Source organism: Columba livia, chromosome 5, assembly GCF_036013475.1.
Source record: "Columba livia isolate bColLiv1 breed racing homer chromosome 5, bColLiv1.pat.W.v2, whole genome shotgun sequence".
Classification (NCBI taxonomy): domain Eukaryota; kingdom Metazoa; phylum Chordata; class Aves; order Columbiformes; family Columbidae; genus Columba; species Columba livia.
In genome coordinates, this window is record NC_088606.1 from 53104200 (window position 1) to 53126250 (window position 22051).

A 22051-nucleotide genomic window follows, 5' to 3' on the forward strand; every position below is an offset into this window, starting at 1 on the left:
GACCACTGACGCCTTCAGCCATGTGCCCCTTTCTGAAGGGCTGTAGGGTGGAAAGAAATTCCCTGACGCAGTGAAAGTCAGGAAAAAATCCAGCACACCCGAACTGAGTCAGTCTGAAGTATTTATGGCTTTCCAGTTTGGTAATTAATTTCTCATGCAACTTGGTTATGGGTAGAAAAGGTGCCTGTCCTGTGCCAGGCTGACGTTTGCTACCGTTATGCAAATGTATGTCAGCAATGAGACCCCAGAGCTGGGGTGATGAGCAGGGCAATTTCCATACTCTATAAAGATAATGGTGAAGTAGATTAAAAATTAATTTAAAAAAAACCCTGTTGTTTAACTTTATAGTAACCTTTTAACGTAAGTGCTTGATGATTTCTGGGCAGTTTGGTAATAGAGGATGGGGCCTTTTATTTCTGCCTGTCCGATCCATGTCTAGCATTGCAGCTGTCACTTATTTCATTGTCTAGGGCTGTTTAAAGTCTCATGATTTTAGTTGCAAATCAAATTATTTTCCCCTTGCCACTTAATTTTGCCTTGTGGTATCATTATGCCCCGCACCTTAGTTTTTGCTTGATTTTCTTTAGGAGTGAGACAGGATGGGGTGGATGCACCCTCAGAAACTTCCCAGGTCCATCCTGCGCCATGCTTCATGCCCTGCCTTTCAGCTCAGTTTCTTTTCTTTGTCGTGCTAAGCAGACCCTCTGTTACCCTATGTCTTTTGGGCCCAAATGAGAAGGTTACAGAAAAGTGGTTGAAACCCCATTTGGTGGCTGTTCTAACTGGTCCCTCATGCTTTGTCCACTCCAAACCCGTTCTTTGGGCTACACTGCTTCAGGCCAAATTTATTGGGACCTACACTGAAAATTTATTAACTTGTGCCCCAAAAGAGAATCACGTTTCCTGACAGTAAACTACTATATATCCCAAAAAAATGTAGTTAGCATGACCCGTAGAGGCTCATATTCCTGCAACGCAAAGGAAGGAAGCAGCTGCAGACTTTGAGAAGCAGTGTACTATATTCATCTCAGTTTGAAACCACTAAAGTAAGTCCTGTTTCCTCAGATGAATGCCATAGTTGTATCTGAAGCGGTACCTCTATTTCTCTGCTGATATTTACCAAAGGGTACCTATAAGGAAGGGTTTAATTTCTTTTGTTGTCTTATCTCTGGGAACCACTTCAGTTCCGTTTCAGTGACAGTTCCTGCAAAGCTAAGACTAAAAAGGGGTTTATTGTCTCTTTTAACTGCCTTTTGCTCTGAGGAATGAGGATATAATTGTAACATAGGAAGGACAAACTGAACATGTTCAGGCTTGTCCTGCCCAGTCTTTCCCTCTTTCGTTGTGTGTTTTTTTTTGTGGTGTGTTTTTTTGGTTGTGTTTTATTTTTTTTTCCCTCCCTTGCAGCTAGCATTCATGATTGGGATTTTCCAACCAATAAAGTCTTGGCTAGCCTAGGGGCTAATATGCTCTTAGCTAAACCATCTATGGATGGCTGGATGTGCGGTTTCTTTTGATGCCAGCGAAGACCAGGGTTCGCCACTTTATTTGTGTTTGTCACCAGAACATCAGTCTCTCACTGTTCATGCCTATGGAGTAAGTGCAGAGGGAGTCTCAGGCAAGATGGCTTTCATGTTCCCTCTGGGATAATTTTTTCCACATGTTTAGTGATCTTTCAGTACTCTTTTCTCCTTTTTTGTCATGTTTGGTTTTTACAAGAAGTAAGTCTGTGGAAGAAATTAAAGGCAAATATTAACCAGACTTAAAGCAACCCAAAAAGAACAGCCCTAGAGTCTTCAAGTACCTTGGTGTTTTGCTTTTGGGAAATCTCGTTATAAGTGTAGTTGAAGTACAGAGTTTGTTTGCTATATCGGTAAATACAATAAGTTGTGTTTGGTTTGTGTCATTTAGCAAAAAATTGCCTTTGTCTGAGGCTAGTTTAACTACTAGCCTTGGTCTGAAGCAGGGATTAAAGATACCGGTGTTGGTACTGAACCCATACCATCTTTTTTTCTCGACTGCTACTACCTGATGACTTACTAAGAAATAAATTTCAAGTCCTTTCCTGCTGCTAATCCATATCACTATTCTATGGCTGGCATCTTTGTACTGGGTGCCACCATATTGATCGGTTTTGGCAGCCATTGTATCTACACTGCTGATGTTGGGCCTGATCCTGTAAACCCTTTTTAGCTCTTACTGTCTTTGCATCTTTCCCTGATCACCCCAGTTGATCTTTTCCAACCCTGTTTCCATGATGCCTGCAGTGCAGCTGGGTTTCCAAGAATTTCTCACTAATTCCTCAGGATCCACTTTGACCCTGTGGTTTTTACTCAGTCCTTCCTCAGACAAGTTTCCACTGACTCAAATTTGTGCTTTAATTGAGTCAGGGCTCCAGGATGTGTCCCCAGGGCAAAGCCTGTTTCTGGGGTGGCTGGTTCCCATGGAGCTGGCCCAGCCGACACCAGTGTGTGATGGCAAAGCTCCTCAGAAGTAATTATTGAAACAGTAATAGGGATGTCACACACTTCCAAAATCTACATATGTCCGCTTCTCCCATCAGTGGTGTTGTAATATGCAGTGCCAGTGTTGTATCGTCAGGGTGCTGCAAGCAGCAGCGAGTTGTGGGTTCCTGTTGCATCAGTGTTGTGGCAAGGACAGCAGAAAAGGCTTTGGGGGGATCCAGGAAAAAGAAAAGAGGAAAAGAAAAGTGTGGTCCACTGGTCTGAGCACTAAATTGGCATGATTTAAACATGATTTTTAAGGCTTTTTTTTGCCAGCATCATCTTTATGGGACCTGACCTGGGGTACTGAGGTTTTCTGTGCTTCATTTCCCTGTGAGTACATACAGGGGTGTTTGCACCACCCTCACCCATATGGGGATGTTATGAAGATAAGATGTGAGATTTAAAGTGTGAGTTTTTCAGCTGCTGCTATCTAGTCTGTCTGTGTATATAAGAAAGGAAAAGTTTATGTAAGCACTGTTACGAGGAATGATGTAAATCCAGGTCTGGAGATCCTTGAACCTTGGACACCTCAGCATTTGCCTGGTGCTATACAGACATACGTCCAACAGGCTTTGTAGTGCTTTGTAGTCCATGTTTCATATTTTTCCCCTGTTGAAAATAAAGTTGAAGTGTAACGGAAACACACAGTTCTTTTTCATTGTGCACTGAAAAGAAAAACTCCAGCCCACTAGTCACTTTAAAGGGTAATTAATTTCCTCATCAACCAGTTTGTCTGTTTATACAGATGCGTTTGTTGCACTGAAAGCAGCCAGCTTCTGCAAAGCTCTGAGATATCACAAGCACCAGTCTAAAATCATTGTTGCTGCCGGCCACTAAAGAACGTGGCCCATTGCTGCCCTGAATTACCTGGTTGTAGCATCTATCCTTATTCCCTATCTACCTTTGTACAATACATGTGTTCCCTAAGATGCAAGATGGCCTCTGGCTCTTGCAACACCAGATGTCTTGAAATATAAGTCTTCTAGGTACAGCAAACCCCAGGTGCACAGCAGGCCAGTACTTTGCACATTGGAGCTACAGAAATGGACAATCGGAGGTTTCCAAACTCCTCTACAAACAGCTGGCTGCTCACACACTGCTCACCCCTTCTTGTTTCCAACTGCTAATTTGCAATTAAACCCAACTAAAAATACAGTAAACACTCGGCTCACAGTTTTCTGTGTGAGACTGTCAGGTAGCTTGCAGTTGCTGTCATCTGATGGTGAATGGAGCAGGATTCTGCTGTAACTGTGTGGCTGGGTGGATCGGCTGCCCGTGGGGCTGCCTAAGATGTGGTTCCCACCAAGCGCTTCTGTAAATACCAGTTCAGCGTAATGCAGCTGATACTAACTGGCAGCCCTGTAGGTGGTCTCAGTAGCGGGGCCAAGATGAAACGTGGTGTGGAGAATGAATGAAGCGCCTCCAACTGAGAGCAAAGGTGTGTTAGGCAGAGCTCAAAGTGCAACCACTGCGCTAGGTCTGCAGGTAAAGGATATTCTTGTTCAGGGCTTTGGCAATGCTGGAATCCACAGAAATATGCAAGATGCATAGAAGGCAGTTATATTTGACTGGTATGAAGTACATTAGATCTGTTTTCAACTCATTGCTCCAGAAAGTGCAAGCAGCTTCAGTTAGTACTGAATGTCCTTTTTAACCCAAATAAATGATTCTACTATGCTGAACAACATAGTTAAAAATGCATCATTCATTGTGAAGTTTTTTTGCTGTTCCTTGGCTAGCATTTGTCCTACAACTGGTGTAGGGGAGAAAACTACTACAATTTGCAGATATGAAACACAGAGAAACCTCCTTTCTGAATATATTTTACATGAAGAAACCATTGTCATTATGGGGTGAGGGAAACAAAAGACTTAATTGTGGGAGTTCAGTAAATATAGTAACAGTGAGACCACTACTGGTTTGAGCACACAAAGCCTGTCCAAGCAAGCAAACTGTGCACCTTTAATTAATTCTTTTGCCCACTATTGAAATAGAGTGACTCACTCTTCTCATGCAGATGCCTCCTTTTTGGGACAAACTTTTCATGAAATCAAATCAGCTGTACCACAGCCCTCAGGCTCTGTCTTTGCTGGAGAAAGGGTTGTTTTGAAGGGCCCTGTTGTGCAACCAAAGAGGTTGGAGTGGGATGCTGGGAAGTCTTCTACCTGGTGTGTGAAGTGTTTTAGTTGTGACTTTTGGGTGCTAGTGTTCCAATATTGCTTTACATACAAAATTAGCCCTAATGTGTCCTATTTTATTAGAAGGTCTTATTAGACAAAAGGCACTGGAGCCTTTGATGTAGCACGGCAAGATTTTTCACACCTCCAGGTAGGAGGTGTTGGCTGCCACTACTTGTTCCAAGGCAAGATCAGCCTGTGCCGTACCTCTGGTAGCATGCTGCATTTACAGTTACTTACCTCAAGGTGAAGAAGTAACTTGTTTGGCCAGGGATTACGTAGCTTAAAAATGTCATTCATGTGGATACGGTCCTGGTAAGAGCTGAAATTTAAGTTTCAGACTTGGCCAGTCAATGACTTTGCTATTTACCTCCTTAGCCTTTGAGTGTGGGATATAGAGGGAGCCTTTCCTTTTGCATGACACAAAGACTTTCTCTGGGATCATTGCAGTAGCCTCACCAGTGCCCTGATTGCAAAAAGGGACTGGCAGAGGAAGAAGCTCAAGTCCTTTGGTGTGCTGATGCTGGGACATCTCCAAGCACTGGCAAAATAGGTAGTGCCCGCAGTCCTGTTTTCTACTTGCCCATGCCAGGGTGGTGAGGAGGCATGCTTATTGAAAAAACCAGAGCATCTGGTGTCAGTGTCTGGTTTTGAAAGGAGGGAGAGGTCCTCTTGGAAGCAGCAGTCATCACATGTCTCCTTAGTGCCAGCAAAAGCAGTGGTCCTGGCTTGCCAGAGCTCTCTTTGTGCTTTCTTTCCCAGCCAAATCCTTCCCCTTGCAGGAACTAACCGGACCCCACCCCTCATCCTTGGGCAGCAAAATTCAACTCTGCCCACGTGTTGCTTTGAGCCACCTCTGAGTAAATGGGTGCATCACAATCGGTAAGAGGTAACAGCTCCAGCTGATGCCAGACTTGTCGATGCCCTAAAGCCACTGCTGTGAGCTGAGACCTGATGTGCCAGGAGTGCAGCCCAGGTTCCTATAGCAAATCATCAACAGTTTCCTGCCCAGCTGAGTCTTTTGGAGTCTGAAGCGTTGTAATCTCATAAAAGCTGGAAAAAGCTTGAACTCATTCAAAGATTATTTCACACCACCTACAGTACTCTATGAAGTCAGACATGCTGTAACATATGATTAATGCTGTGTTTGGTGATGAGTCACCGGGTAGTCTAGCAAGCACTGCTCACCTTCTAACCAGTCTGTGCGTGGGGGTCCTTACCCAGCGACACACCCAAACTGAGCATTTTAATAATTTACCACATTTTGAGCTTGGAAGGTCAGATAAACCTCCACCATGAAGAAGGAGAAGGTGGGAGGGATCCAAAAATACTATTATTACTTTGTACGGTTGGAGTATCCAAGAAAAAACCTGGGGAAAATCCATGATTAAGAGTTGGGGGGGTTGCATCTTTTTGTTATATTAAACAGTCGCTCGGTGAGATACATAAATATTACTGGGATGGAAATATAGTATTACACTTTCCCAACTAAGTGTCCCAAGTGCGAAGTGGTTATTCTTATTTGTTATCTGCAATGTTTAAGGACTGTAGGAAAAAAAAGCACAGCATTTTCCAGGGAATGAACAAAAATGAGCTTTTGGGAGATGGCGATGGGAGACACTGTTTTGTTTCCTGCTGCAGAGGCGGAAGTTGCACTTGTGTCTCAATGTATATCTGGTATCCTTTCTCCAATAAAAATCATAGTAAGAAGCCTAGGAAAAAGAAAGACTGAGACAAACTTGCATAATAATTCACTGATTACTTTTCCAGCCCCCAACTATTTTCAGCTCAGGGGATTTCCTGACATGAATAAATGTGGTTCATGATTCTTTAGTAACCTTCAGTGGATCACTCTTCCAAGTGCTTATACGGTCTCCTTGTACCTGTCTAAACCTTTTGCTTCCACAACACCAGTAAAAACAAACTCCGCCAACCTTCTACATGTTCTACTGAGAATTAGGTCTTTCTCTTTGTTTTGAACTGGCCTGCGACAGCTTTGTTTGGTGCTTCCCAGTTATTGTGGTAGAAATGACCATGTAAGCCACTTCCTAAACCCCTGCTCCAAATCCCTCACAAACCTGTGGACCTTTATTAGATGTCAATTGGGCATCTTCTTCCTGGGGTAAAGACTCTCAGCCTCCTCAGGCATAAAGCTGGTCAGCATTAATTGTCCTTGTTGCCATCCTCTGAGTCTGTCCCACTCCTTAGATACCTTCTTGAGAGGAGGGAACCAGGACCGCATGCACTGTTCAAAGTGCTGGTGAACCGGGAGCCTCAACAGTGGTCTAATGAGGTTCTCTGTTCACTTGCTATTTCTTTCATGGTAATCCCTAATGTTTGATTAGCTGAGCACTGAGCCGATGGTTTTGTTGAATAGTTTATGACAGTCCAAAGGTCTCACTCCTGAGTGAAAAGAAGCAGTTCAGAAGCCATAATTTCATTATGAATTTAAGACTTGTTTTCCCTGCGTGCATCACTTCAAATTTAATCTGTATTGATTTTCATCTGCCATGTTATTGAGCAACCCCTCAGCCCTGTAAGGGCTGTATGAAATTCCCCACTGACTGCTCTTTTCCCCAGTACTCTTTTAATTGTGTATCCTCAGCAAACTTTCTTACCTCAGTGCTGCTCCAGATCATTCACAGATAGATCAAGCACCATATGTCCCAGCCTCACCCATGGGATGCCTCTGTTGCGAGAACTGACCTCTTACACCTACTTTCTGATGCCTATCTTGGCCTGCCCAGCTCATCCAGTATTAGTGCCGCTGGGATCAAAGCCAGATGTTGCAAGCCCCCATTCAGGGCGTGCAGCTCAGACCTGATCCTTGTCTAGACTCCTCCATTTCTAGACGTACAGAGTGATACCGCAAAGCGTGAGGCAAGCCATGCCTTAGCCAGCCAGCTGGCTAAAATCTTTTGGGGAGTGCAGCTTATTCTCCTATTTGTTATAAATGCATGTAAATGTGCAGGTGTTTGGTGCCCCGAGATGCCAGTGGGATTGTCTATGCCATGCAATAGGGAAAAGCAATAATCACATATACAAGCACAAGCTTTGATTTAACAAAGTGCAGTATTTTGAAATAGGGTGTTTAACCAGAAAAGAGCACACAAAAATAAATGACACTCAAAATTAGTAGTGGATTATGGGCAAAGCATGCAAATCCACCCACGTCTTATTGAAGCGTAACTGATATGCCTCTTCCGGCAATTAGCTGGGTTCCTCCGAATAGTGTTGTGTTGGATTAGGCAGCAGGACGGACTGGCGCAGGCAGGCTGCTCCAGCTGCCTGGGAATTAGCATCCCCTTCACGCCCCGGCAGTAGGATCTGCTGTGCTTAAGCTGGGACTGTGGCAGGGGCCAGTTAGTTCAAGATGCCTTTCATTGCTGGGATTTTCTCTGCAGCAGGCGCTCATGGAGACAGATGGCTTTGTTGCTGCAGAGGCTCTGATGGACAGCCAGCCTTATCCATTCACACAGAGCACCGCTTACATAGGGAACTCTGCCAAAGGAGGATTTTCCATGTGGAAGAGGCCCAAGTTTTTTTATTTAATGCCCCACACTGACCTACAGTGTTTTTTTTTTCTGCAAGGTCGAGTGTCAGGTTCCACCAGCAACCCTCCTTGTGCTGGGCTAGTGACATACACAGAAGCACATGTCCTTTAAGAGAAGTTAAGCCACAGGTGACTCTGATGGCTTTGGGGATGGCTGTGAACTCCTGGCTCTGTCCCCAGCCTGGTGTCCCCAGCACACAGTAGCTCTGACGTGCTTCTGCTGTTGCTGCTCCTGGCTCTTTGCCCTGTTTATGCACCAGTGCCAATCTTCAGCATCCCTCCTTCACTCAGTTTTGATGAAAATGGGTGATGCAGGATGACCATATCCCCCTTCATCTTTTTTTCCTTTCCCACCACCCGAATTTTCCAGATGTGGCTGCCACTAGAAATAGGCAGTTGAATGAGCACTTGTCTGTGAGTGACTGATTCTCGCCCTGTGAGGGGCTATACAGAGGGTGAGGTTGCAAAGTCTCACCAGCTTCTTGGACAGCCTGCAATGATGTCAGGTTCACTAGAATGAAAAAGAGCCTCCTGCTCTCTCCAAAGCAGCATCAGCCCACTTCTGCTACTCTTCATCTAAAACATATGTGGCAAAAAGGACACCCTGGTCATGGTTTCCAGATGCATTAGGCCAGTGAATGCCTTCTTTTTCCTGCTTATGCATGGGTGGAGGTGGGTATCTGCTCAGGTTTTACATTCTGTCTCTAGAGAAATCCCAGGATCCCAGTGAAACAATGGGGAAAGTGCAACCAAGGAGTCCCACTGAGGGGCTACAGTGAAATATGGGTGATTTGTCCCAGGTGATTTGTCCTACCTTTTGTGAAGTACTTTCTACCTGACCACAAGTAAGCAAGTGCAAAAAGGCATGTTTCTCTGAAATATGTCCCTTGGAGGCCGCATTTGTTCCCTCTTGGGATTTCATGCTTCTTCAGCTAGCATTACCCTGTGCTGTTTGCTTTACACACCATTTGCTTTTGTGGCTTTGCTTCTTTAAGAAGCTTTGGTGAAATCTTGTGCTTGCTTTTTTTTTGGTCTTTAGGGGGAATCTCAACAACATAGACCAGACCATGATGGGTTAAAGATGAGATACATTCAGCAAGCATTGTCAAGGCAGTTAAACAAAGTTCCTTGAATGAAACCATCACTAATTTTCTATAAGTTATGCACAGAGTTTATGTATCACTCAGTCATCAGGAGCACAGTGGCCACTGCTCACTTTCTTACGCACCCAAAGCTGTTTACTGGAGAGCATGGTTTCGTATCATGGTTTCACCTGAACTTTTTTTCTTTTAATGTCAGTTTTTTGCTTTTATTTTCTCATTAACTCACCTGCTGTTTTTCATCCATAGCTGCCCCTCTAAGGGTGTGAGTGGATGAGTGGATAGTGTGGCCGGACTGCAATCAAAGAAATATTTTGAGAGTCCTTTCAGACCTCTTTAAGGAATCTGGGCCGGCTCTGAATGCTAGCTTTATGCGGTGCTGTTTTGAAGTAGGAGTGAGTCATTAAAAAACAATTTATGCTCTCTCCGTGTTCAACTTTGACTTTATTAAGAAGAAGAGAAAGAAAACAAACACAATCCCATTCACTGCCGAAATACACATTGATCCTTTAATCCTCAGGGAATCGTTGGGAAGTGCTTCCTTCTTGAAAGAATCGCTGTATTGACGCAACATTTAATTGTGCAATTACACACATGCGTTTTTCTCCTGGGCTTTGCAGAGCAGGGCTCTGTGGCTGGAATGCTAATCAGAAAGTGATTGATACGATCTTGCAGCACACACAGCCTGAATGCAGCCTCCTGGCTGGCAGCAGCCCCTAGATACCTTCATGGGTCCGTCCCAGCCTTTTCAGGCAGGAAACCAAAGATGGGAATCGCAGCCCAGCAAGGTCAGAGCAAGGACTGGAATTTGGGATGGAGCCCAAAACTATATCCCATATCGGTTTGTTGTGGCCTTCCTTGGTGGAAGCAGGAGGCTCTGGCACCCATCCCTCCTCAGTACTGCCTGGGGGCTGTAGCTGGCAGGTACCAGCAGGGATTCTGTTCAGATGTCCTCATCTGTGAGCTGAAAATATTACCTGCCTGCAAGCGCCTGCTCAGTGGCTTCTCCTGCTCATGTGCACACCTTTGTGGGATCGAATTTTTCATTGAAGTTTTGCTGAAAGCATTGATTCAAAGCTACTGGGAAATGCTGTGCTTGTCTTTGTACATATATATGCATATACACCCAACCATACTTTTTTGGCCAGGCCCTGCTTTCTAAAAGCTGCATTAGCTGTAAACTTTGCCAGATTTTTCTGATACTTCATGTGTGCCACCTCTGACAGCAGGTAGGTGTGACACATAAAGCAGAGCCGTGAAAGATCACTTCCAGGATTTGGAGACCGTCTTGGAGCCCTTGCTGTCACCTGTGTTATTGCAGCACATCTTGATTCAGAAGCTGAACCCGGGTTGGGCTCAGTTCCTCATACTAACAGACCCTGATGGGAGATGGTTGTGAAGTAACATAGAGCTCATCCTCGCTTTGCCTCATCTGGGAAGCATGTTGCACTTTGGGATTTACAGTTTCCTGCAAGTAAAACCAAAGGCTGGTTAAGCATTAAATGGGAAGAAATGCAACCCTTCTCCAACTGGCTTTGAATGCTAATATTTTCTTTAGGTTTAATCTGTTTACCATGACATCACTATTAATGGTTTCATCATCAATTCAGCTTTCCCACCAGCATTAAGGATGGAGTTTCCAGATGGGCAATCAAAGCTGTCAGCCGTGTGTCCCTTATTCATGGCCACAGGCTACCAAGTGAGCCTTGTTCCTGGCCATACCATCAGTCCCGTGGCAAGTATGCCCTCGGCTCACCATCCTGATTTTTGAAACCCTTTTAAACTCTTTTAATGAATGTTTTTAATGCATCCACCACACTTGCCTAATGGCCTCAGGAAAATGAAAAGAAGAGGCTTTTGTTATGTTGTTAAGCAGCGTTTGGCTAATGTTACAGACTCCTGGCCTCCAGGTCCCTCTCTTCATGTTTTCTTCTTGTTTATCTGAAAGTCTTAAGTCAGGGCAAGATGAGGCTGCTCCTTTTGGCAAAAACTAGCAAAAACTAGTCCTCCTATTTCAGCTGTTTGCTCTCTGCAGACGATTGATCTGTGCCCTCCTGGCAGCAGCACCTTGGGGCACATCAGTCCCAATCAGGACAGGACTATGCATTTTGTTCCTCCCTTTCATGCAAGGCTGAAAACATACAAGGAAGAGTGGGCAGCTGTGGTCTTAGATGACAGCCTGAGAGGAGCTTTGCGAGCAGAAAAGCCCAGGAAATAGCAAGGAAGGCTGCTGGCAGAAGTCAGCAAGGGACTTTCTCTCCAGATGCAAGAGAAGCAAAGGAGTTATAAGTAACGTGCTGAACTACGCAGATAAAATTACCCAAGTTATTTTGACCATAAAGCCCAGGATAGTAAAGACTCTTAACCTCTATTAATCAGCAAGAAGCTGGAAGAGGCCACACAATGATCTCAGCTGCCAAAGCTGCTGCACCCTTTTACTCCCTTTAATTTAATTGAATTAGTCCTGTCTGTGTCCTTTGTTCTTCCACCCTGCTCAGGAAATCTGCTGCTGGTTTTGGCAGGGCTTGCTCTGGCTCCACATGGCTGGTTTGCATTCAGCCAGGAGGAATGAGATGAAGGGCAGGAAGAGGAAGAGGATGGGAAAAGGTCCCGCAGGAGCAACCTGCTTAATGTGCCTCATTTGTCTTAATAGTGCCACTATATCTACTTCCTGGCAAAACCTCCTTCTGATAAGCCAAACAGGCAAAATTAAATGCAGGAGTCCCACTGATATCAGGAAAGATGAGATTTCATGCTTAAATCTTAAAAAAAAAAAAAAAAAAAGAAAAAAAGAAGCACCTATGAGCCAAGATTTGTGCAGCAGGAGCTGCAAACCCAGTGATTGTTCTTACCCCCAGTCCTTGGTTCCACTGAGGGGTCCAGATGTCTCACCTTTAGCTTAGCTGTTCTGGTTTGTGCCACTTGCTTCTTGTCAGATCAGTAAGAAATAAAAGCAACAGCTTAGCCTTGGCTCCTCTACTTACTTAACATGCAGAAAAAAGATCCAGTGAGCACAGTAGAGGGATTCCCCGTGCTAACCTCTGGCTATTGTCTCTGCTAGTGGCAATAGCATCACTGTACCCCTTGCTAAAGCACTGTTCCTTGAGGCTGTTGTGGGGTACAGACCCTGCCCTGCCCTCCTGCTGCTTGCTGGACTCCTGCAAACCACCGCCACCTCCCTCTCCCCCATCTCTGCAGAGCTGCAGCTGCCCTCCCAGCACCATCCAAGGGCAGAGTTTCCCCCAGTGCCAGTGACATTCTAGCAGAGGACCTGGCAGCATCGTTGCAACTTCACCAGTTTCCCCAGCAAATGCATTAGCCTCAAGTCTCCCGTCAGCATTATTGAAATAATACTGTCAGTTCAGCCCACTGGTGTTTGTATTTCCAGCTGCCAGAAATAATGATTCAGCACTTGCACACTGGTCTTAGCACTCCTGTCCCTTTACATGACAGTAGTAAAGATTTGTGTGTCTTCATATAGCAGGAAAAGACAATGTGTGCAATCCATCACCTACCCAAGTCCCAGAGCAATCCTCACAGGGGACGTTCAGAGATGATGATGTGTTAGGAAACTGCTCTGTGCTGCTGCTTTGTAAAACAGTTGTCTTTCACTGTAGGAGTGAGAGGATGTGTGCCACTGATGCTGTACCAGAGGGGTGGCACTGGAGGCGTCAATATGCGTAATTCATGGGTTGTAACGGAAACATTAAAAAAAAAGGAAATGAAGATACATCAGAAAAAAAAAAATTACCTGTCTTGTCAATGTGGCATTTTTATGACCCTTTGCTTCACTTCATCCTTCTTAAATGAGTAAAGAAATAAATGCAAGAGGTGATTTCCTGGACACAGATACCTTATCTCCAATTCCAGAGTTCATCCCTAGCAAAGGATGAGATAGCGGGTCAGCTAACCCAAGGGTGTACCTTCATCACCTTTCCATCAGGAATGATAATGCTTAATATTTGGAAAAAGATGAAGCACTTACAGGAAGCTGTGGTTAAGAAAAGGGATTTTCCGATTATTTTGAATGCCTCAGGCTTGTCTGAGAAACATGATTTTGAGCTCCATATTTTCTTGGATTTCTCTGACTTCAGAGTCCAACCATATAAAACACCATTAATCCATTACAGCAAGGCCAGGTTTTCCCAAATACGTACAAGGTCAAGTTTCTCCTCTTCCTTTCACAGCAATGAATTATCAGTCGTATATTTGCAGTGAAGTAGTGTGTTCTTTGCTTACCAGTTTTATAGGGGGATCCTTACCTCCTTGTTTGCTGTAATTCTTCTTGGATCTGAAGAGTAAAACATATTTACATTGGCATGTGGAATTCTAGAAAACATCAGGAAAAAATTAAGACTGGAAAGGAAGCTTTTCCATCCAATGAAGTTTTTTTATGTGTTTTTTCCCGCATCAGAATAAAAGCTTAAAATATAGAAATCCCCTCCACCCCCCAAAAAATAAACAAAACCAGAACACAACATTAAGCCAGCTGCAGCTATTTATTTTGATTATCATATACTTTCTATTTTGTTAGTACTTTTACTTCATGTTGCAATGCAAAGTAGAGATTTCTAATTTCTTTGATAAAGATTTGGGTCCACATAGTTGATTTCAGTAGTTTGGGAACTGTTTGGCAGATGATTTTACATCAGAAAGTGGCAATCTGCAGCACTAAAAATAAAAAATAGCGATCTAGTAAATGACTAATTTTGTGATCCAGGGTAATTAGCAGAGCAGCTTGGCGGATGGAAGGCAGCACGTCTAAAGTACTGCACTAAGTCCATTTGCAGGAAGATATTATCTGACTTTCTTGTTATTAATGATAATGAGAATTAAAATATTCAGCTGGGATTTTTTCCTGTTTCTATTAGAAGGAATACATATGTGTGTATATACATTTGCTCTTTGATGCTTTTCTTGGTTGTTTGCATCTCAATCCTTGACCATCTTGCTCTGGGACTTTAATAGTACTGCAGAAATTATTCAGACCACACCTTTGTTTAGCACAGAGGAAACTTGAGGCTTTTACAATTAGTGCTGCTGGTTATTCCATGAAAAACCTATGCCATGATCCGACAAGGAAAGCAGCAGTAAAAAGCCAAGCAATAAACAGTGGTTTATCAGCAGACTCACAGGGAGCATCAGTTGGCAGCTTGCAGCTCAATTTCATGTCTTGTTTTGGCAGCACAGGTTGCCGGGGATGCAGGGATGGTGCAGTCGCCTCCCAGTCTGCACGGACCTGCACGGTTCCAATGCCTTCTCTGTGGAAATCCAGGCATCACTTCGCTGAAGTCCAAGGTGCCTAAGTTCCAATGCCCCCAAGACACCACGATGATCACTTACCCTGTGTCCCCTGTGATACCAGCCACTGGTGTTTCTGCCGAGCATTCCCACTGCAAACCTGCATCCTGTGGTGGTTTTAAGTGCGTGTTTTATGAAACCCTTCGACTAACATGGTTCCCATGACAAGGGAGACTTTTAATGAGCTGGTTTAGTGGATAATTGCTCTCACTGTTAAAAATAAAACATGCTTCTCCCTTTGTTTTCATCTTGACTCTCCTGAGTTTCAGTCTTCCAGCCCTGGACTTTGCTCCACCTGTGTTTGGCAGAGTTAAAGCCCTTCAGAGTCTGAAATCTTCCCACATACCCTTAAAGCCTAGGAGGAGTAATTTCCTAATCTTCTCTTTTAAGAGGACAGTGATAATTGAAGACTTATTATTGACTCTGTTGACTTTTCCGTGGTTTGTGTTTGGGTTTTTTAGATAAGTTCTAATTGTTCCTTTTTACCATTGTGCAACTATTGTTAATAATTGCTGTTCACTGTATCTGTATCTAAGGATGTTATCTTCTGTTGAAGATCCAACATTTGGGGCTCAGATGGCCAGTTGAAGCGTTGTTGATTTGGTTTTGGGCACCTTTGGAGAAACAGAGGTGCATCAATCAAAGTGCTATTTACTCACCTCCTCAGAAGGTTTTGTAATTCATGTTTATTATTTTTAGTGGCTCTTATTCAAATGGCACTGCATCACTGGTGGTTTCAGTTCCACTTGTAGGCTGGGCTGTATTCTACCACCCCTAATCATCTCAAATACTTTCATCGCTTCATCTGATTTTGCTGGGAAATTTCAAGGAGTGAGGTGATACTTAAATGAATGAAACTGGACATTAGATTGGGGATTAGATGGATCCTAACAAGCAGTTGCTGTGCTTTCCATGGCAAGATTTCTAAGCTTTATTAAACAAAGAGGGGGTCTTTTCCCTTTACACACATTTTAAAGCATTATGTTATACCCTGTTACTAATACAAATTATAAACTGTCTTGATGGCAATACCCATCATTTAGTGAAATTTCAAACTGTGACCATATCCAAAGTCCTCATGAAAGGATGTGAGCTCTTTTATAGCCTTTTGTACTGCAACTTCAAAGGGATTGTTCCCCATCCAAGTGCCCAAGCCTTTGCCGGATAAAGGTATAAATGTCTTATTTATAATATTTATCCACTTACCTGTTTTTTTTGCTGTTTGCAGCATTTTTGTTCCTGCATATGTTGGGCTGGTAGGAAATCTCATAAATACCATGATAGCAATGTTTTGGATCCCTTTGCCAGCTAAATCAAAGTCAGACCATCGTGCGACAGAGCATGGTAAGTATTTAGTGGGTTTGATAAATAGCACACGAATAGGGACAGTAGATTGGCACGCTGTAAGGACTGCTGAAGAACTTGGGGTTGCATTTAAGAGCAAAAAAGTGCCAACCTTCAAATGCTGGCACTTTAATACCTAAGCTGTGCTTGTGGAAGAGTATTATTCCCAACCTGTCAACAACTCTGCCGTGCAGAATCACAGGCTCCCAGCTCAGTGCCTGCTTTGCATCTCAGAAAAGGTGAATGTGGGCCCTTTGCTGGGGATAGCTGGCCCAGAATGGGAAGTGATCCTGCAGTCTCACAGGGGTCTTCTTCATGCAAAGCCAGCACTAGCTCCCAACCTTCTGCCATCAGCAGAAAGCTGGTGCTCCAGAGACTTGCCTTTTTGCAAAGGTGGTGGTGAACCTGATCAGGCAGTCCCAGAGTTCCTCGCATCCTGCTTCTAACCTGTATAAATTGAGTATTAATCTATATGTTGTCTTCTGTAGGCACATCGCAGTCTGGCAGTGTGTTTAGCATCAGACAAATCCTACATTTGATGAAGTTTCCAGGAGTCATGGAAGTTTTCATAATCAAGGTCTTTGCTGGACTTCCCATTGGTAAATCTCACCCATTAACCATGATTGCTGATGTATTTAAAATAAGATGACATACACTGTGGATCAGGCTTGTCTCAAGTTACTGAAAGTACGTTGCATTTGATGACAGAGCAGTGAGGATTCAGCTCCTAAGTCAGCGCTGGGTGCTTTCAAATGCTCTCAGCTACACAGGGTCAAAACCCTGGGATTTAATGTAAAATAGGCCTCGTCACAGGCTGCTTCTGTGACTTTTGGCAAGTCACTTAATCTTTCTACTCCATCCCCCTGGCTGTAAATGTTTTCCCCTCTTGTCTGTCGTTTCTGTTTAGGCTTTAACCTCTTCAGAGCAGGGGAAAATAATTTGCACTCTGCCAGAAACACTGAGGTCCTTCCTGATCTGCTTAATGATTTTAAGGGGTATGTGTACCTTAACCTTTTTCCCAACAACTGAAGACTGTTGCTGGCTGAGAGGCCATGGCTGCTCTGTCAGCTGCACACAGGGGAGGAGCAGCATGTTTCTTGTCTTGTAGGTTGATGCTTGTGCTTATATATTTTCTGCTAATTTTTTTTTTTTTTTTTGTATTGTGGTAGGAACCTGCTGCTATCTGAAACCCATCCCAAACCTGCCTGTTTCCCTGCTCCCTTTGAGTCAATTTATGTCCTGGCATAGTCCATGTCTCCCAATTTGTCTGGTTGTACGTGTCCTCAGTCACAATTTAATAATCTTTAGTTTTGCCTGCCCTCTGGTTTCTTTCCCCCCAGCTCGCCTAGAGACAGGCCAGCATGTCAGCCTTGTTAGTGATGGTGTAAGGAAAAGGTGATGTTCTCTGCTGTTCTGCATGGAGAGCCTACATGGCTGTTTTAACAGTCAAATGTAAAAGTGCAGTTTCTCTTGATTACAGTTTCAAGGACTGAATTTTGTACACATCAAAATATGTGCACATCATGCATCTGAACAAACTAAGGTAATTCTCTTCTGAACAAGGATTCTAAGAGATGATTTAAGGTACCTTAGCTTTTATACTTTGCATCTTTTTCTAATCCATCTGTGTCTGGAGGAGCCCTTGAAGTTTAAATAATGTGAAACATAGTCTACAAATTAAATTCTAATTTGTAAACTGTAAATTCAACTTACAAATGAAGGTAGATCTGGCTGTGGAGAGTGGCTGAATCGGAAGGCAATGGCATTTCTGGGCTTGGCCAGGTTCGTCTGTTATTCCTTGCTAAGGCTCTGGGGGAACAAGTCTGTCTGGAGCTGTAGAACAGCATGCAGGGAAGTAAAGGACCTCTGTTTGTTTTCTTTTTCTTTTTTTCTTTTTGTGTGTAGTTGGCATTGGCTGAGATCAGTAGCGCCAGTTGGTCCTACCTCTCCATTGGAGACAGGATATGGTCTCGATGGACTGGTGGATTGCTCTAATAATGCACTTTTTAGGTTCTTCCGGAAAAAAAAAAAAAACAAAACCTTTAAAATTGGATTTTTGAAAGTGCTTATAAAATTACAGCGTTTCACAGAATGAGATAGTCAAGTGATGTTTTGAGATGGTTCTCTTTGCTGATTCTGGCTTATTTCTCAGCTTAAAGTTTAAAAATGCCATCCCCAGACCGCATCCATGCAATCTGCACAGTGATTTCCTGTGCACTCTCCTTTTTCCAAAGGCTCGGTGAGATGCACTTTGTTTTAGTATTTTCCTGTGGAAATGCAAATTCCTCCCTGTTGCAGCAGACATTCTTCTTTTACCATTGCGCAGCAAAAAATGCACCCAACCAAAATAAACATCTCCTGCCCAAAACTGCAAGGGAAACTGCAAAGAGGATGGAGACGGCAAAACTGAGAGTTCAGGGAGGCCATGGGCTAACAGTCTGTCACTGAAATGGCTGGAAGTACTTCAGTGAGAGTAGGAAAGGGTTTGTCTGAGGAACTCCTGCTACAAGTATAGCGATTGTGAGGAGTGATCACAATCCTGGTCACTTCTCTCTGCAGGTCTCTCTTCAGGTTACTGACCATACAATAGCAGCTGAAAGGGGATTTGGCCATCATCTACTTCTCTGCAGCTCACAGCTGGAGGCTGAGCTCCTCGTGAGCTCATTTACCTTTCATCTCCTGGCTGCAACTGTATAATTAATTAGATCACCCAAATTACAGACCATTCTCTATTTACTTTGTAAACAGGTTTGTGATATACACAGAAGAAAATCTTATGTTCCTTGAGGAACTCATTGTTTTCTAAAATTAGCTTGTTTAAGACTGAAAGAGTGTCCCCAGGAGGGCTGCGGGGCCGGGAACCTCCTCCCTGTGTTGCATAAAAGCAGGGACATGGGCTCCGTGCCTCTTGCAGGAGGGTAGCTGCCAAGGGATGGATGGGCAGCAGACTGCTCCAGCATGGCCAAATTACATCCTCAAGTGGCCTGGGAAATTGAGTCTCATCACATTGCGGTAGATGAGAGGAAAAAAAACATGAGGATAAAAATGTCAAACATACTTCTTGCAGAACAGAAATCACCGGGGCCTTGAAAATACTGATAAGTAGCTGCTTGTATGAATCTTTGGCTGCCTAATCCCTTTGGAAAACCTGATTTTAATCGCTTTAGCACCTACATCCCATTTTTAAAGGGACTTTCACACAGAGCAGGATTTTGCAGTGGGCCCTGGGGCTCTGCATCCCATTGCATCTGCAATCCAGCGTAGGAGGGCTGAGACAGAGGCTCCCAGAGGCTGTACTTGCATTTTCACAGCGGCTCATGGTACAGATTGCTAAGTCGGCCCTCCCAAAGCCACAGGCTGATTTTATAAATGTCATGTCTTTTTTTTTTTTTTGAAAATACAGTTTGTACTCCCGCGTCTCCTTCATGCTTTTCTTTGTCTTTATCGAATCTCACAAACCATTTACCTGCCTTCTGCTATATAAACCTAGTAACTCACTTCTCTGGTACCATGTTTTCTAAGGAGTTCAGCCCTTATTGAGACCACCTGTCAAAAAGACGAGTTTTTGAGGATTTTTTTTGCTACTTTCCATTCTTTTTCCTGTTGAAAACATGAGGCTCATAGTGTGGATTGAAGCTTATTCCAGCAGCTTCTGTGTGGGGTTTTGGTGTTCCCAGAAGAGACCTTCCCTGGGGTACATTATACGCACATGGCTGCCCACAGCTGACCTGCAGCCTAGCCAGATTGGACCTGCTGAGATTTTTGTAAGAAATGCTTATGCATGTTCAGATGAGCAGAAAATCTTTTGAGTTCAATTTAGGACTTAATGTGTGGGTTTCACCAAGAAATGTGTTGCCAGTGAGAGAGACACCCTTAGTTGCTGGAAGCAGAGGGAGTAGCGGGGTCTCCCTTGTCCAAGTAGCTTTAAGTGACCATGCAGGCAGGGAGAGATGATACTCTTCTTTAGAAGAGGAGGCTTCCATCTCAATGGAAGCTGTGCAATATGTAACACCGATTAAAGAGCACAGCCTATCCCCCTGCTACGAAAGAAATCAGCTCGTTTGGAGGAGAAAGATCCAAATATGGCTTAACATGGTGAGGGACTTCAAAGGGGAGAGGAGCTGTAGAAGTTGGCGTGAGGTACCAGGAAGAAGCGTCAGGTATGTAGGAAGGTCAGACCCCTCCTAGGTGGTACCTGCAGCCAGGTAGCAGGATGAAGGGCAAGCGCCCACTTGGATCTAATCTTCCTTCAAGTGAAACAAAGTGTGGTTTTTCTTTCATTTCTTCACGTGTGCGTTTTATAAACATGTGCAACTCTGTTGCTGGTTTGGATGTTGTGAGTAAATACTGTTATTTGCATGTTACCTTAAGCTGGCTTGAGCTAAGAGCGATTTCAAAGTAACTGGATAAGGATGGGGTGCTCCCCGCAGAAGGGTGTGGCAAAGCCATAAATCTTCATAAGCCCCAGCTCCCTAGCACCTTCTCCAAATATCCAGAAAGTAGCAGAGCAGGGTACCCTTCTTGCCCCCCGCCCCTCACCCCCTACACCATGTGGCCAACTGGGGTGAAGCTATCCCCATTAACGGGGAAGAGGTGTCTCTGGTGGGGTTCAGGAAGGTTTTGTGGCTGGTCCTGGGGTGGGAGGGTGGTGGTCCCTCAAGGCAAAGGGTAGGGGTGCTTGGAGACAGGTCCTCATTGCTGCAGGTGCTCCACTGCTAACAGCGCTGTCGGGCTGCTGGCTGCGGTGGAGTTGTGCTCATTTGTTAGGGTGCGAGTCCTCCACAGCATTTCAGTCAGCAATTGGGGATGGCTCTCCTCATGCTTCCGGGAAATGCCACCAAATCCTTCCCATGCCATGGGGTTAGTGACTCTGCCAGGCCACAAGTCGTCACACATTGCCTCCCGGGCTCTGTTTTCTTCAGGAAAGAGAGGACCACAGCTCCCTGTTTACTCAGTCTTTGTACCTCAGAGGATCCTACGAGGAAGGACAGGACCCCTAAAGGTCATCGGCTCGCTTCTCCTCTCCCCAGCAGGATCCATGATCTCCAACAGGCACATTGTGGGGACGTTCATGTGCAGAGAGTCCCCATTTCCTACTGTCTTGGAACATCTTAGGTGCACAGGACATGAGGGGAGGCAGCAGCCTCCTACCCCATACCAGCTATTTGAGAGCAATGTTTTGCCATAGTATTTTTAATTTGACAGCTCTTTGTGTACAATTGGAGCATGTGTATGCATGTCTGTATTTGTGTATGTTTGGCTTGGGGGAAACACACACTATTGTACTTTTATGTGAGATTAAGTGAGTGGGCATTTTCCGTTATGCTTTCCAGAAATTTCCTTAATTGAAAAGCAGACCCGGCCTGTGCTCTTTCTGTCCGTACTTTTCCAGCTGCATGTGTCACCGCTATCTGTCCAGGAGAGCCAGAGATTTCATGTGCCACCAACACCACTGCTGAGGTGTGCAGTGAAACTGCTGTATTTAGTCTGATGTCACCAGGTTGTTTCCCAGGCAGCGTTCCCCATGGTGAAAATCTGAAGTCAGGCAAAAGGGGCAAGGAATCCAATCAGATTATTTTTCTGGTTACAGTCTTGTCTGAACAAATGTTTTCTTGCTGCCTTAATGGTTAGTCTGGCTTCAGTGATACAAATATTTACCAGTTTATAATAAACAGCTGAATCTACAGCCTACATAGTCACATTATTTTAAAGATGAAAGCAAGAGGGATAAAAAGTCACATTTAAAGATTAAATTATTATACTGACTTTGAATAGGATTCTGCTTGTGTTTATATCCAGTCCTGGTAACCCCAGGGAGAGCTACTGACTCATACTGGGGGTGACTGGGAGCAGGGTCTGGGTGTCTATATGCAGTGCAAGTATATTGATGTATGCTTTTCATTAACCTTCCCTCTAGGTTTGTTCCTGATTATGTTTTCCATCATCTCTATGGATTTCTTTGGCTTGGAAGCAGTGGAGTCTGGATATCTAATGTCATATTTTGGTGTCCTTCAAATGGTAAGTGAAGTGGAAGTCCCCCTCTTGCCACATCATTATCTAATTTGCTAC

General features: G+C 44.1%; 1 protein-coding gene across 2 annotated transcripts in view; it reads left to right on the top strand.

The window, feature by feature from the left end:
- Window positions 1-22051, top strand: part of SLC22A18 (solute carrier family 22 member 18) — a 62280-nt gene that overhangs the window by 21294 nt on the left and 18935 nt on the right. The window contains exons 6-8 of one of the 2 annotated variants that reach the window (XM_005499249.3): window positions 15867-15982; window positions 16471-16581; window positions 21900-22000. In XM_005499249.3, the coding sequence (XP_005499306.1) occupies window positions 15867-15982; window positions 16471-16581; window positions 21900-22000 (328 nt within the window). The remainder of the gene's footprint in view (window positions 1-15866; window positions 15983-16470; window positions 16582-21899; window positions 22001-22051) is intronic. The other variant, XM_005499250.3, reaches the window with a different exon arrangement.